Source organism: Astyanax mexicanus, chromosome 3 (genome assembly GCF_023375975.1).
Source record: "Astyanax mexicanus isolate ESR-SI-001 chromosome 3, AstMex3_surface, whole genome shotgun sequence".
Classification (NCBI taxonomy): domain Eukaryota; kingdom Metazoa; phylum Chordata; class Actinopteri; order Characiformes; family Acestrorhamphidae; genus Astyanax; species Astyanax mexicanus.
Genome location: NC_064410.1, coordinates 37615139 through 37631241, shown reverse-complemented (window position 1 = coordinate 37631241; position 16103 = coordinate 37615139). Strand labels below are relative to the sequence as shown.

Below are 16103 nucleotides of genomic sequence, written 5' to 3'. Positions count from 1 at the left end.
ATTAGCTAGTCGTATCAGCTCAGAACAGCTAGGTTCTTTATTCAGAGCACATCTACTGAAAGTTTTGTAAGCTTTTCAGAGACTCAAAACAGAAATATAAACAGCATAAATCTCCTAGTGATGCTATAAGTTATCCTGTACAACCTCCAGCTGTTAATTATGTTAATGCTGTTAAATTTGTTATGGGCAATTCTCAGAATAGCAAGTTCACTCAATTATTCCTGTGATCTAAAAATTAGGTTTTATGTCTTTATATGTGTAACTAATAATGAACAACTCTTAAATGTGGTCAAGCAGACCAATGTGAAAGGATGGCTGGTAGGCATCAGCAGCCAGAGTCTGAGAGAGCACAACTGGCCATGCTCTCTCTGGAGTGGGTAGATGAGTCTCTCCTGATGTCTCCTCACATCACTCTTAGTGTGATGTTGGTCAAAACAGGCATTAGCAGACGTTGGGTTTGCTGTGCTTTCCTCAGAGCATGCTGGCTACCCAGTGATGAGGCAAGGCTGAAGGAGGTAATTGGCAATTCAAATAGTGGAGAAAATGGAATAAAATTAGGGAAAAAAACTAGCAAAACAGAACAGAGCAGACATTTTAGACACCATTTATTCAGTTCCATCACCAGTTTAACTGATTCAACATAATTGAACACTGATTTACCAAACCAGCTTATGCACAATGAATATTAGTTTCAGAGTTATTTCTATTTATTCTTATATTAGTGTTTTACTAAGTACATAAACACTTACTGCCCAGATAAGAGACATTCTAATTGTTCACTTGCACAGTACTGTACATAATATTTATACAGCTCTGGAAAAAAATTAGGAGACCACTTCAGTTTCTGAATCAGTTTCTCTGATTTTGTTATTTATAGGTACAGTATATATTTGAGTAAAATAAACACTGTTGTTTTATTCTATAAACTACAGACAACATTTCTCCCAAATTCTAAATAAAAAAAATGTTATTTAAAGCATTTATTTGCAGAAAATAAGAAATAGTTAAAATAACAAAAAAGATGCAGAGCTTTTTGACCTCAAACAATGCAAAGAAAACAAGTTCATATTCATAAAGTTTGAGTTTGAGTTCAGAAATCAATATTTGATGGAATATCACTGATTTTTAATTACAGTTTTCATGCATCTTGGCATGTTCTCCTCCACTAGCCTTACACACTGCTTTTATTCCACTCCTGGTGCAAACATTCAAGCAGTTCAGCTTGGTTTGATGGCTTGTGATCATCCATCTTCCTCTTGATTACATTCCAGAGGTTTTCAATTTGGTAAAATCAAAGAAACTCATCATTGTTAAGTGGTCTCTTATTTTTTTAAAACTCTGTACTCTCTCAGAAAGTGGATTCCCATGCAACATTTAGGAAGGTCCTGCACTAATGGGCATCTTCCAATTACTAACCAATGAGGATGCATTGGACTAACGTTAACATTTCACAAGCCTATGCCACAAATGGTATTTATTCCAAACTTCTGCAATTAGACCTGACATTTAGGCTGATCATGTCTAACAGTAAAGGTAGGTCTTCATATCTGTCATATATATTCTTCTTCTGGTCTATTTAGAGACTTCAAGAGAAGGTCACTGAAGGTAACTTGGATCCGAAGGAGAAAGCTGTTGCTATGGAAGCACAGGTCAGTGAGTTAAGCTTCATGTTCCAGTGATTTTCAACAGGTCCTCTGAAATAAGCTGCTTCATCAAGTTCTTCATGGTTTTCCTCTGCAGAGGAAAGATTTCCCAAATGGTATTCCGGAGTGTGGGACAGATGCTCTGCGGTTCGCTCTCTGCTCCTACAAAGCCCAGGGTGAGAGTCCTTAAGTGTGTTTTAGTGTGAACTTAATCAACTCCTCAGCTAAATGGCTATAATTAAGGTATAATATTTAATTCTGGCACAGTTCCTCACATTTTCATACACAGTTTCTATTTATGAAATCATGAAGTCAGGGATAGTAGCTGGAATGTGCTGGAATTAGTCTGAGCATGACTGGTTCAAATCCTGGATTATGCAGCAGCTGGAGTCTGAGAAAGCACAATAGGCTTTGCTCTCTATGGGTGGGTATATGATGGTCTCTCTATACATCACTCCTAGAGCCCTATCGTACATCCTGTACAAAGCATGTTGCGATGCTCGTTGCTATTTTACAGCCTGTCAACAGTCTATATTTTTTTACGCCTTGCACCCATGCCATTAAAATAGCGTGAGTTATATCGTATAATAGAGTTATATCAAGGAATATATCTACACTAATGGGTGTGTTTGGGTAAATATCTGGCATGTTTCCATCTTGGTGGCGGGAAATACAGTTGCGCCACTGACTGATTAAAACCCTGACAACAGTCAGCTGGCCAATCCTATCTTAGCCATGCAGGAGCGCCGTGCATATACACCTGCACGGACACACTGCAGCATGCAAAACCAGCGTTTACAGCAACAATAAACAGAATAAAGCATGAAATAGCACTGGTCAGCACAGATGTCTGGTAGCTGGTGTATCAGAGCTGGGTAGATGCACTTTGCTTCGAGCGTGCCTGCTATCCAGTAAACTGCATCAGTGGCAGTTTGAAAAGAGGAAATGGCTGCTTTTTGCATGAAAGAACTTACGGCACCGTGTGGTCCAGCGGTCTAAAGCGCTGCCACTATGAGCGGGAGGTCGCATGTTTGAACCCCAGCTGATGCAGCATTGCCATAAAGCTGCCGGCACTCAGAGGGAGCAAAATTGGCCCTGCTCCCTTTTTTTTTTTTTTTTTCCAAAAATCATCAATGCACCTTATAATCCAGTGTGCCTTATGTATGACAATAGACCAGAACATAGACGTTTATTAATAGTGAGCCTTATAATACGGTGCACCTTATATTGTGAAAATACAGTACTGTTTGGGACCCTTAATGGACAGAAGAAAACAAAAACATTAATATTTCAATGTAATATTAAACAAGTAAACATTTGGAAATATGTGTCTTTCTTCCTGTTTTTGACTTTTGTCTGCATGTCTGTTTGTCTGTCTGACAGGAGAAGACATCAGTCTGTCTGTGTCTCAGGTGCTGAGCTCCAGACACTTCTGTAATAAGATGTGGCAGACCGTACGCTTCACTGTGGGAGCTCTGCAGGACCTGGAAGCTCCTCTGACACCGCTACCTGAGGTAGAGCCCCAGCAAGCCTCCACACAAACACACAGCGCACACCCGCACACCGCAGGCTAAAGCTCCCTCCAGGGAGAGGTGATCTACATATTCCTGAGCTATAAATTAATGATCTCTCCCCTCTGTTCTCCTGCTTTGGGTTTAAATTTAGAACCTACTACGTCTCCTCTCATCACGTCTTCCCTCTGTTTCCCACTCTCTCCATTTTTCCTGCTTATGCTAATGCGCATATGTTTGCATAGAATATCAGTCAACAGAGGGTCTGTGAGGATGCATCACATTCATAAATCAGCTGTATTGATTTTAGAATGTTAAAGTAAATTCTATTTCATAATAATAGTGTAAAAATATTGTATGGACTTGCTTTTCAGTTGAAATTCAAATTTCAGAATATTTTCACATGTAGTTTATACTGTCTCTATTGTGTAAGGCAAGGCAAGTTTATTTATATAGCACCTTTCATACACAACGGTCATTCAAAATGCTTTACAAATTAGAAAATACAAAGAGAAGTCAAATTAAGAAAACATGTAAAAGAATAACAGTAAAAATGGAAATAAAAAATAAAATAAGAATACAACATGACTTATTCAAACATGATTAAAACAAAGAGAAGTAAAATTAAAAACATGTAAAAGAACAACAAATAAGAATTGGAAATAAAAATAAAATAAGAAAAATGCATAAATAAAACATAATACAAAATACAAAAGGATATATGTACATCCGTATCACGCGCATGTAGTGTCGGTTGTTTAAAAAATAATCACATAAAACAAACAAATTCATAGATATATTCAACTTCATTATCATTGCTTAGTACTAGGGGATTAAATGCACACGTGCGCCCTATGTATGAATTTTACCAGTTAGGTATTAAGGAGCAGTAAAGCCACTCAGCTGAAGTACAGCATTTTAAGGGAGTTTCAGTGAAGCTTCTCCAGCACTAAAGAGCATTAGCATTGGCCGCTAACCGCAGCACTAGCTTCTTCGCCGTTTAAAGGTGAATATAGAGAACAGTAGCCTGCGCATTTATGGTGTTAAAACAAGCTATGTGGGGCGAACTGCTAGCTGAAAACCCCCTGGCTTACCGGAACACTCGGGTTCCCTCAATGTAGCGCTGTTGTTAGCGTTGCTAACCATTGCTAGTGCTGCTGCTAACCACTCTGTTAAAAATATTGGGTATCTAAGTTTACTGTAAATAAAGCGAAGCTCTTTACTCACCCAAATAAATTTGTTTTTGTTTTTTTGTTTTTGTTTTGTTTGCAGTTTCGTTTACTTAGTTTTGTTTATTAAAGCTCAATGTGGTACTTAGAAGAATCTGGAGTATAAAACATTATCTGGACTTTTTACAACATAATTTTGCATGTGTTCCTCAATAGCTTTAATGTCTTCAATACTGAACCTAAACAGTGTATGATTGTATCATAAAAAGAAAGAAAACACATTGAATGAGAAGAGGTGTGTCCAAACCTTAGACTGGTACTGTATGTATTCTCCTCCTTTACAGTTGTGTAGCTTTATACATATGACTGTACATTTCTTACTGATTATCTGAAACATCTAAAGCTGCTCAGGATGGTATATAGTCTTGTAGTCTTTTTTTCTGAAAACAAACTGATTTAATGGTAAAGAAAACGCACAATCCTCACTGCTTGTTTCTGAAACGTATGTGGTGCTTTTATTCCTTTGCTTAGAGCTTCTCCTTCCTTTTTTGTGTCACACAGACCTTTCCAGTGTCAAGGATAGACAAGTGGATCTGTTCTCGTCTGTACAGCGCAGTGGAGCAGTGTGAGAGGGGTTTTGCGAGTTATGAGCTGCACACAGTCACCTCCGCTCTTCACTCCTTCTGGCTCCACAGCCTCTGTGACGTCTACCTAGTCAGTTTTCTTTATTTAATCTTACCTATTCTTATCAGTTATCAGTCAAATACCAATTTGTTGAGTAAAACTACAATTTAAAAAATGAATTATTTAAGCTTTGTTAAATCATATAGGCCTTTATACTGCATTAAGGGTCTATTGCCTTGTTAAATACCTATTCACATATAAGAAAACGCTAGTAGAATTGTAGAAGATTCTTTGTGGAATCATATTGAAATTGTTCCACATTGCCTAGCAAGAGAAAAAGAGCACTTTTAGCCTCTGTTCAGATTTCATTACAGTTACATTACCTTAAAAATGATCATAAAACAAAGTCTCAGGCATCAGGCTGCATCAGGCAGTGCATTCATTATCATGTTGTCTAATAGCTTTCTGTGAGGGAGCTTTTAAAGGCATTAAACTCTTTCGCTTCCTGTGATCACCACTGTGAACAACGCTGACTCAGCAAGTTTCTGTGGAATAGAGAATTTCATGTCAAACACTGAATGACTTTTCATACAGTATCTTATCCATTTAATTACGCAGACGTGATGAAAAAGCTTTTAATGCAGTCAAAACAATTAATCACTTTTCTCTTTCAGGAGTTTAGTTATGTTGCTGTAGAAAATAGGTTCGATTTATTCAATTGAATTTATTTTAATGAAGAATTAATGATTAGATAAAGTAGGATTTGTGACAGATAAATCCACCAAATCAAATGTAAGTGAAGTTTATTTGTTTGCATGGAAATGCTTTGATAGCTGTCTGGTCAACATGGAAAATGGAATTTATAAACTATATGGATAACTAGCAAAAATTAAACAATATGAATGAACAGTAATAGGTAATAGGTAATAGGACATGATATATATAGATAGAAATAACACACACATCGAAAATAAATAGCTTTTATTTTACAGTGTTTACACCTGGTCACTTCATCCATCTTGAGTATGAGGATTATACCTGGATAAAGACCAAGGCCCAATCCCATTTCACCCCTTGGTCCTACCACTTACCCCTACCACTTATTTTTGAGTGTAACCATATAAAATACTTAATTTGTGGGTTTCTTTGGTCGCTTGTTCCACCATCTTACCAGTGATTTCTCATAGCCCTTCGTTTAAAGTGTGCCTCTAAAAAAATCTCTGTATAAAGGGCTAACAAGCCTCTCTCTCAATCTCTTTCCCCTACCCCTCCAGCCTAACAAACATCGGGACACCCCTACAGAGGGGTAGGGGTAAGTGGTAGGGCCAAGGGGTAAAATGGGATTGGGCCCAAGCCACATAAAATAGGAAAATATAAGCACACTCAAGACATTTAAAAATGTTATAAATATGATCATTCAAACCTCTTTAGAAGGTGATCTGCATTAGGATGCATTTGAACAATTTATATTCATAAATACTAATGCATACGACAACCGAAACTCCTCCCAGTATAGCCAAAACTCCTCCCCTCATAGTACGCTTTTGCCAAATTAGTCTAAATTAGTCTAAATAAAGAAAAAGTTAAGTTGTTTTCTAATCAGCATAGACTATTTAAGCTGCTGCTCTCCCCTGAATTTGAAAAAAATGCATAATTGCATGTAAAATTTTATACAATAACCATCATTAGTGTAGCACTGAATGGTTAAACAGCTGGTTGATGCATAATCAGCGGATTAGCATATTCAATCCTACACAGCAATTGGATTTAAGTCTGATTAACCAGAGACAAGTGTAAATACATCAGGTTACTATATTATTATACTATATATAGCACTCAGTATGTCCTTCAATCTGTTGCTCACTGGAACTGGGCTCATATTTAGGTGTTAAAATGAACAAGGGTGTCTATTTTGCCCTTTAGGATTAATAAATACTCTGTGTAAGCCCACTTTAGTTCTAATACACCTGCTTTGTGTACTCACTGTTCTTACATGCTGTCCTGGTTTTTGTGCTTCTCTTCTTTTTTTCCCTCTATTGAAGGAGTGCATCAAGCCAGTTTTGAAACAGCAGGCCACAGAGAGCGAAGGAGAAAGAGCAGTAGAGAAGCAGGTTGCCACTGCTGTGCTCTATCACTGTGTGTCCACCTCTCTGTGCCTCCTTTCACCTTTCATGCCGTTTCTCACTGAGGAGCTTTGGCAAAGATTGCAGACTGCTGACCTGATGTGTAATTCAGCTCAGACCAGCGTGTGTGTGCAGCCCTATCCGACGTCCTCTCAGCTGGTGAGCAGAAAGGGAATATTAAGCATTTTGTCTCTGTCTTATGGAAAACTACCAGTTTTGATCATTTGAAAAAACAAGCTATGCTTTACACTGTGTAGATTCTGTGCGGTGATTAATGAATAGACCTCTCATGATAATGTATTATATATATTATCAGTTTATTGTATAATAGTTGGACATGACCTCAATCAATTTTCTTGACTTCAGTTAAGCTCAAATCAGCAGTGTCAATATTACACCTTATAGCATGAACCTCAAGTGTATTATTGCGATTATACCATAGTTCCATTTATTGCTGTTTATTAAAAGATTTTTCGTTAAAGACGAGGAAAAAATACAATGTGTTTGGTTATAAAAACTATAACGCAAGTTAAAACAGTTCCATTGCTGCTCTGTTTGTAGTTGCACTTTTACAGTACATTACCTGCTGATAACGGCACTTACTGACTTAGAACGCCTCTCAGCCAATCACATTGCAAGGTCAGAACTAACTGGTGTATAATGTTGCTCATTTTTTTTTTACATAGCCCATTCATTTTAATGAAACAGTATGTCAAAATATAAGTATACTTTGTTTAATCTTTTCATTTTTAAATCCCAGTGTATGAATGTCCTTAATAATTAAAAGTTAATAGTGCTTTAAAAGAGTAGAATTGCATAATAATAATTACTTCCATTACATCAGTGGCATATAATGGGTCCAAAAATGACTATAGTATTGTTTATTGCAATTATTTCTGAGAAAATATAAAATTTCTCATTGTGACAAAAATATATTTGGAATAAAATCTCCAAATGGGTTCGATTGAATGATAAGTTCAAAGGAAACCATTTCATTGGTCCCTTTACTGTATGTAAAGCTTCTTAGACTTAAAAAAGGTTCCTACATGTACAACATGGTTTCCCTAAAGAACATAAACCCAATTTTTTCAGCCAACCCTACAGAATGATTTTAAAAACGCAGTCCAACTATTCAAATATTAAGCAGATTAAGCAAGTACACTATATTACCAAAAGTATTTGCCTATCCATCCATATCATTGAACTCATACGACACACACTGTGATATTGTGAGCATGCATGCCTGGAATGGTGGGCAGTGAAAGTTAAAGGCCTTGTTCAAGGGCAGGTATCGAACCCACTACCTTGTCGTTAATGGCCCAGTGCTCTAACCAAGATACGAACTCAGATCACTGGAGTCCTAGAGTCCAGAGTCCAGAGTGCTAACCTTTACACCAAGGAACCATGGGCTCGGCTTGTGAGTATTAATTATATTAATAATGACATTTGTGTATGTAAGATTGGAGTAAAATAAATTTTGTTGGGAAGAAATATAAAAGGAAATGAGGACAGTGGGAATGTTCTTTTTGTATGAGGCAGTATCCAATTATAGCATGACATGTATGGTTTAATTTGCCTTATGTGACATTGTACATCCTGCTGTGTAACTATTGTGCATGCACACAATTCAGTGACAGTGATGATACTACGTAACAGCCCTACTTCCAGTCTCCTGGAAGCCCTACTTAACATTCACATGTCTTTTACAAACATTGTTATTTATAGTACCAAACATAGTACTTCTATCGCATAGCTCTAAGAACCCTTTGTATTTGTATTATTTTTAAGAGTGATTGACAGATTCTATGATTACTCCAAAAAGCCAATCTCAGCACCACTTTTCTTATTAGTGTAGTCTACATTTAAAACAAGTTATATATTTTTTCCCTTTTCCTTTAAAGTGTACAAAGCAATTATGTGAGTTACGGTTCAGAAAACACAGTCAGATTGCAGGAAATACCCAGAATTGTCTTTTACACAAAAGTAATGATTCTGTCATCATTTGCCAAAGAGAGTGTCTTCGTTTCCTGCATGTTTCCTGATTCATCTTTCTGTCAACTGCTTTCCTCCAGGCTCACTGGCATTTTCCTCAGGAGGAAGCTGATTTCCCTCTGGTTCAGGAAGTGGTCAGGGTGGCGAGAGCACTGAGAGCCCAGTATCACATAACAAAGGAAAGACCAGATAGTGAGTACCATAACTATGTTTGTTATTTTAACAGCTTCCAGCTTTTTCCTGGGCTTTGATTTGCTTTCCTGAAAAGTGCTCGCATATATTATTATTATAATTTTTTTTTTTACAATTGGCAGTCGCTTTTGTCCAAAGCGACTTACAATAGTGAAGTACAAAAGTAATAGAAGTTTCAAGGTAAAAACATCTTTATATAGGGCCTAAAAAAGGTCAAAGGGAATAATTTGATAGAGCAGTAGAGAAGAGGAAGAAGGAAATGAGGTTAGAAGTAGTTAGAGTTAGTTAGAGGTGTTAGGAGAGTAAGTGCTCTTTGAAGAGCTCTGTCTTCAGGAGTTTATTAAAGATAGTGAGAGATTCTCCTGATCTGGTAGTGGAAGGTAGTTTGTTCCACCATTGGGGAACTCTGTATGAGAACAGTCTGGATTGCTTTGTGTGAGTGTTTGGTAAAGCGAGGCGACGTTCATTGGAGGAGCGCAGCGGCCGGGAGGTAGCGTAAGTCTTCAGAAGTGAATGCAGGTAGGAAGGAGCCTGTTCTGTCATCACTTTGTAGGCGATTTTAAGAGCTTTGAATTTGATACGAGCAGCAGTGAAAGGTTTGGACACACCTTAAATTTAGTGTTTGTTCATTATTTAAAAAAAAATGTTCTGCATTGTAGATTAATACTAAAGTCATCCAAACTATGAAGAAAAACACATTAAATAATTTAGTGAACAATTTCTTTTTTAAATAAACCAGAATGTTTTATATATTAGATTCTTCATAGAAGGCACCTCACAGCTTTACACTTCTTGGCATTTTCTCAGTCTTTATGAGGTAGTCACCTGAAATGTTGACAGTTAACAGCTGTGCTGAACTTTCGAGAGTCAATTACTTAAATGTCTTGCTCTCTTAATGTATTTGAGACTATTTTATGACACGGAATAATCAGCTAAGTAATAATAAAAATAATAATAAGGTCAGTCAATTAGAAAAATTTCAAGAACTTTGAAAGTATCCTTAATGATGAAACTGGCTCTCATCAGGACTTCCCTAGGAAGGGAAGACCAAGAGTTACCTCTGCTGCACAGGATAAGTTCATCAGAGTTACCAGCCTCAGAAAACGCAAGTTAACATCACCCCAGATAAGAGCACCTACATTTTTCGCAGCGTATCAATTAATTTAAAATGTAAAGGGAAAAGATTTTAACATTGAAAGAGAAGGTATGTCCAAACTTTTGACTGGTACTGTACAGTGATGAAAATAATTGTTTGTAATGCTCTGATGAATGGTTTGAAGTATAAAATAATAAATAAATAATGAAAATGAAATGATAATTATAAATTAATTAATTATAAATAAATAAATAATAATAAATAATTATAAATTATAGACCATATGTAGGCTATGTATATTTAAGTTCTGAACACTTTTTTATTATTAGAAAAGGGTGTCTGACGATTTACTTTTGCTATAATTATGTAGGAAAGCATTTAATATATCATTACATTGTAAATGTCAACATCCTAACAGTGAATGGAAAAATAAATACATGCTTCATTAAATGATCTAATAACTAATATACATCATAACATAAACATAGTTCAGTGCCCAATTTCAGTGGTTTTAAATGCATCATGAACCTCTGATGACTAACTACATTCCTACTGGTGAATATTAATGGATAATCAATATACAGTACAAGCAGTTTGATATACAGTATCATTAAGAGACTATTAACATGAACTATAATTGCCTTGCCAGCCCAGCTTGGAACTTGGCAATAAAATCAAATTGCTGTTATCGTTGGCTACCATTTATCTATAAGTGAAATCACATAAGCTTGTTTAAAAATATTTAGAATTTTATGTATTTATTTAGTTATTTAGGGAAGTGATTGAGCTTAAGCTACTTTTGTATAGTATAGTTGATTCTTTTAGAATCCTGCTATCAAACCATATACTTAGAATCTTCTAATAATTGAAATTTTTAGTACTCAGACATGTGTTGAAATGTAGATACCAGCAATGTACTTTTTGAACTACGTGTATATACAATTAAATTACTATCAACACTTCGTGGAGTTAGTACCCTCAGAAGCTATGTGCACTAAATGTACCTAGTAACACTATGATACTTTTAAACAGTGTGATATTGCTATATACACTTAAATTATCCTAAGTTTCCTTCGGGATAAATAAAGTACCCATCCATCCATCCATCCATAAATCCATAAAATCAGAAAACATACATACATACATACATACATGTAAATAGCATCTGCCTTAAATTAACTGCCATACTCCAACAAAATGTAACTGTTTTCCGTTTTTTTTTCTAGTGTGGGCAGTGTGCACACCAGACCAGGCTCAAACCCTCCACAGCTTCAGATCTGCTATCTGTGTCCTGGGCCGGGTCTCAAACCTGCACCTGTACTGTCCTCAAGAGGGCTCTAAATCTCTCCCGTTCCACTCCTCCCTGCCCCCACCTGAAAGTAGCCCCTTTTGTGGTGTGGATGACCATTCTATCCAATTACACCTGGATATACAGGTAATAGTAAAGTCACACTATACTGAACTTCAGCACTAGGAGAGCTGCATTCATTTATTTGTCTTCCAGAGGAGTGTGATTTGTGAAACTGAATTTATTTAAATGGTACGAGAAAAGCATGTGTAATAAATACAATGTCCATAAATACCATGGAACATTCAGACACAAGTCATTCCCTGGTAATTGCTATCAGATTCATACTGAACAAAGTCATCTCACTAGTAGGACTGGCACACTGTAACATCTAAAAAAAAAATTGCAGATTCATGCAAGATAAGGTCACTCCCCAGTTCCTAATGTCAGACCTAAACATACTGGATTAAATAGCTGTAGAATATTGATTGTTAGTTTGACAAACTACACGTCTTCAGATTCACACTAGGAAAAAAATAATTTCACAATAATTACTGTTATATAGACTAGCAACCCTCACTGTATAGTCATACTGGATAAAAATCGAGCTACACTTATTACTGTTAGATTAAAATATGCATGCTGCATATGCATACTGGTTTAAAATAGTCAACCTTATGCACAATGGAATACTGTGGAATACAATGGAAACGACTGGAATACTGGAATGTAATCATCGTATATTATTGTTTTATTGAAAAACTGCACACACTGCATATTCATACTGGATTCAAATCACTCAACAGTTATTGATGCTATACTGTACAGACTACACACTTCAGATTAATACTGGATTTAAATCACTCAACAGTTATTGATGCTATACTATACAGACTACACACTTCAGATTCATACTGGATTTAAATCTCTGTAAAAAATCTACAAAACTACATATTCTGCATATGCATACTTGATTAAAGTCATTCTAGTGTTATTACAATTAGATTAAAAAAACTATGCAATCACATTAGACTTATTACCGTTTGACTATCTACACACACTGCATATTTATGCTAAAGTAAAATTACTGTCAGATTCATACTGGAATCACACAAATAAATCCACTTCAAAAAATAACATCTTCAAAAACTACACATAGAGAAGATTCATAATGGATTAAACTTGCTCCAGAATTGTTACTGTTAAACTGTAAATACCACACACTGCACACACAAATATTACTCTTAGATTGTAAATACAATCCGTATTTATAATGGATACATTTACAATTATCACTATTAGACAGGTAAATCTACACATTGCACTTGATACTGGGTTAAATTACACTATATCCCCAGATAAAATTAATCTAGCTTGAATAAAAGTACTCATTATTCTGTGGTGTTGTAATTTTCTTGTAACAATAAGCAGTTGTTAGTGAATTTAGTGAATTTTAATACAGTTCTCTCTCTCTCTCTCTCTCCTCTCCTTTAGAACAGTGTTAATGCTGACAAACAGATAATCCACCTGTCCCAGCGCAGAGAAATGCTTCTCCATAGACTTCAGCAATCCCTCTCTCAGACTAGAGTGCCAAACTACACAGAAAAAGTTCCTGAGCATATTCAGCAGGAGACTGGAAATAAGGTGAGCCTTATTTAAAAGCTGGTTGGGGTTATTATTTTTGTTTCAGTTAAAAGTAGTGCTAGATCAGCATAAAAGTTTTGATGTTTCTATGTTAACATACGTTAACTATTTCTATTGTCTTGTTTATAATATTCACAGATTGCAGCTTTGGAGCAGGAGCTGAAGAGCATAGAGAACCAGCTTCTGGCTTTGGAATCTATGAAAAAGAATTAAAAAAGTTAACCAAGGCTGGAGTTTGGAAATTAAACAAAATACTTTGGAATTTACAGTGAACTTTACTGACTCTTCAAGCAGAAATATTAAATCATCTTTTGGACCATATTATAAAAGCTGAGGGTTTTGTATATAGTGTTTGTCTGTACCATAAATGTTAAAATAAATTATACTTAAGAAATTATTTAATGTGTAACTTCTATACCTTACAAAACAGAAGTGGATCTGCCAAGAGAAAGAAATCCTCATTGCTTTTCAGTAAAGTAGCCATAATCAGTTTTTAATTAATCCCAATGTCAAGGTAACCCAGTATGTAGCTCTGTTGAAATGCCACCCATAAAGATTTGCTACATTCCGAAAGGCATAGAGTGCTTTTCCACTTCTCTGTTATTGTGGATTGCTTAAGTGCATTAAAATTAGAGCAGACCTGGGTGAAATTATTATTTGGTGATCTACAGTGTGCTATCAAAAAACTATTTTCCACATGTGTGTTATAGAAGAAAAACCTGTGTTGGGATAAAGAAAACTGTCCATGTTGAAACATTCACAGAAAGAAAGAACTGATTATTAGGTAAAGTGGCAGTCCGTATTATTTTGTTTCTAAACTAAAAGCAGAAGCATTGCTGAGTGAAAAAGGGGAAAATATACTGTGTTTAATGGTACCAGTGTGCTGGAACCCACTATTCTTGCCAAGCCTAATATATTCATTCTAAAAACTGTGGACTCGGGTCACTTTTCACAGGAGTTCTTCTGGCCACGTCACGATTCCTTACATGCTTACATCACATGTACCTCCTCTAAAAGTGGACCCGGCTCAGTTTTACTGAACACGAGCAGCTGGTGGAGCAATGGAAACTTCAGAAGAAAATACTCAGACCTCAGTAGCTCAGTAGCTCATAGTAGAACCAAAGAAACAAAGGGTTGAAGTTTGAGTGAGCGTGCTCTCTCTCTTTCTCTCTGACTGAACATAACCTGGAATCAGGTTCATCAATGTTGTTATAATGGACACTATGATCACACAATGGAATAATCTGGAACAATGTTAGGAAAATGGCGACGAATTATGCAAGAGAATTTGCAGTTACATACAAGTAGAGTACAAAACAAGTTAGTACACTAATATTTTGTTTACTTACCTACCAAACCTGTATTTAGATTAATATCTAGTATTTCTTATAGTATTTGCTACACAAATACAGTTAGGTTTATTTTAACACTAAAATGCTTTTGGGAAACCAGGGATTTTCCTGTGGTGATTTAGAAAGTACATAAGTACGTACAGCTACAGTACATCTCCTTTCATAATTTTTGAAATTATGAACATTGTGAAGAAACAAATTAATACATGACCATAAGCTAAAATCAGAATTGGGGATGGCACCAAAATGTCTGGATCTCTCCAGCACTGGTACTGACATTTATTACTCTTCCCCAAACACAGAATGGACTTGGAAATTATCTAATTAGAATCTTTATTTATTTAGAATCACCTCAGAGTTGTTATGGCTTTTTAAAAATTGTTGGCTAATTTAGCAAAGGTTTAAGATGATAGTTTATCATACAATTGAGCTGTAGAACCAACCAGAATCGTATCACGTACCAAACGTACCAAAAATCGTAATTAAACATTTTGAAAATACTAATGAAAAAGACAGAAAACAGTTATTTTAAGATTTAACATTTTAACAGGCACAAATTGTAGAGCATTTTTAGCTTGAGTTAGCTTTATGACTTAGCTATTTTGCTTACTAAAATTCAGACAAATAAAATCCAACAAAACTCAATAAGAGTAAACATCTGTGCAATATTAATACAGGTCGTAGAAACGAGGCTGCAGGCCAAGTGACGTAGATAAGCTGAGCATATATACACTCCTTGAGTTAAAATAGTTCCATTGCTGCCTGTTTGGCTTGTAAGTGCTGCATTATTGCTAGGTTACCTGTATGTGGCGGAGTAATACATGGAGAGCTTCGGTTACAGTGCATTACCCGCTGATAATGGCACTCATAGAGCACCTCTCAGCCAATCACATTGCAGGGTCGGAACTAACTGTGGTATAATATTAAGTAAACTTTATATTATATTAAAATGATAATACATTATAGTAAAAATATTCTCATATACCAACCGGGGACGAGCTCTGAATAGTGTACATTATAGTTCAGTTAAGGTAGCTGCCATAGTGAAAAGCTATTAAAGTTTATTTTGATTTAGCCATAATAAATTAGCTAAAGTCACACTCTTACCACAGGCCATTGTCCTGAAGAGGTACAATCAAATGATCTGATAAACTGAGGATGTAGGAGATTACACCACAGGTGGCCATATGGCATCACGAGGAGATTTTGTTTTTAATTATTTACACACTGAAGAAAAGATATTTTAGGGAGGTGACCATGTTGTTTTTGAGTTGTAATGGTTCTGTTAAAGCAGGAAAAGCACTAAAATGTGCAGGACTAAGCGCCTCCAGCTCCAGGGCTCAGAAACACTGCATTAGCCGGTGCACTTGCTAGTCAGTGTACCGGCACCTCGCGACGGTTGTTAAGGCGCTCTGTTGCTAGGAGAAACCTGAGAGGGGAGGGTCTCCGAGGGGGCGTGGCTTGGAGTG

General features: G+C 36.1%; 1 protein-coding gene across 1 annotated transcript in view; it reads left to right on the top strand.

The window, feature by feature from the left end:
• Positions 1–13679, top strand: part of vars2 (valyl-tRNA synthetase 2, mitochondrial) — a 31376-nt gene extending 17697 nt beyond the window's left edge. The window contains exons 22-30 of the mRNA XM_022683113.2: positions 1581–1649; positions 1741–1819; positions 3027–3157; positions 4885–5037; positions 6990–7229; positions 9143–9254; positions 11577–11785; positions 13133–13282; positions 13421–13679. Of these exons, the coding sequence (XP_022538834.2) occupies positions 1581–1649; positions 1741–1819; positions 3027–3157; positions 4885–5037; positions 6990–7229; positions 9143–9254; positions 11577–11785; positions 13133–13282; positions 13421–13495 (1218 nt within the window). The 3' untranslated portion in view covers positions 13496–13679. The remainder of the gene's footprint in view (positions 1–1580; positions 1650–1740; positions 1820–3026; positions 3158–4884; positions 5038–6989; positions 7230–9142; positions 9255–11576; positions 11786–13132; positions 13283–13420) is intronic.
• The last annotated feature ends 2424 nt before the right edge of the window (positions 13680–16103 follow it).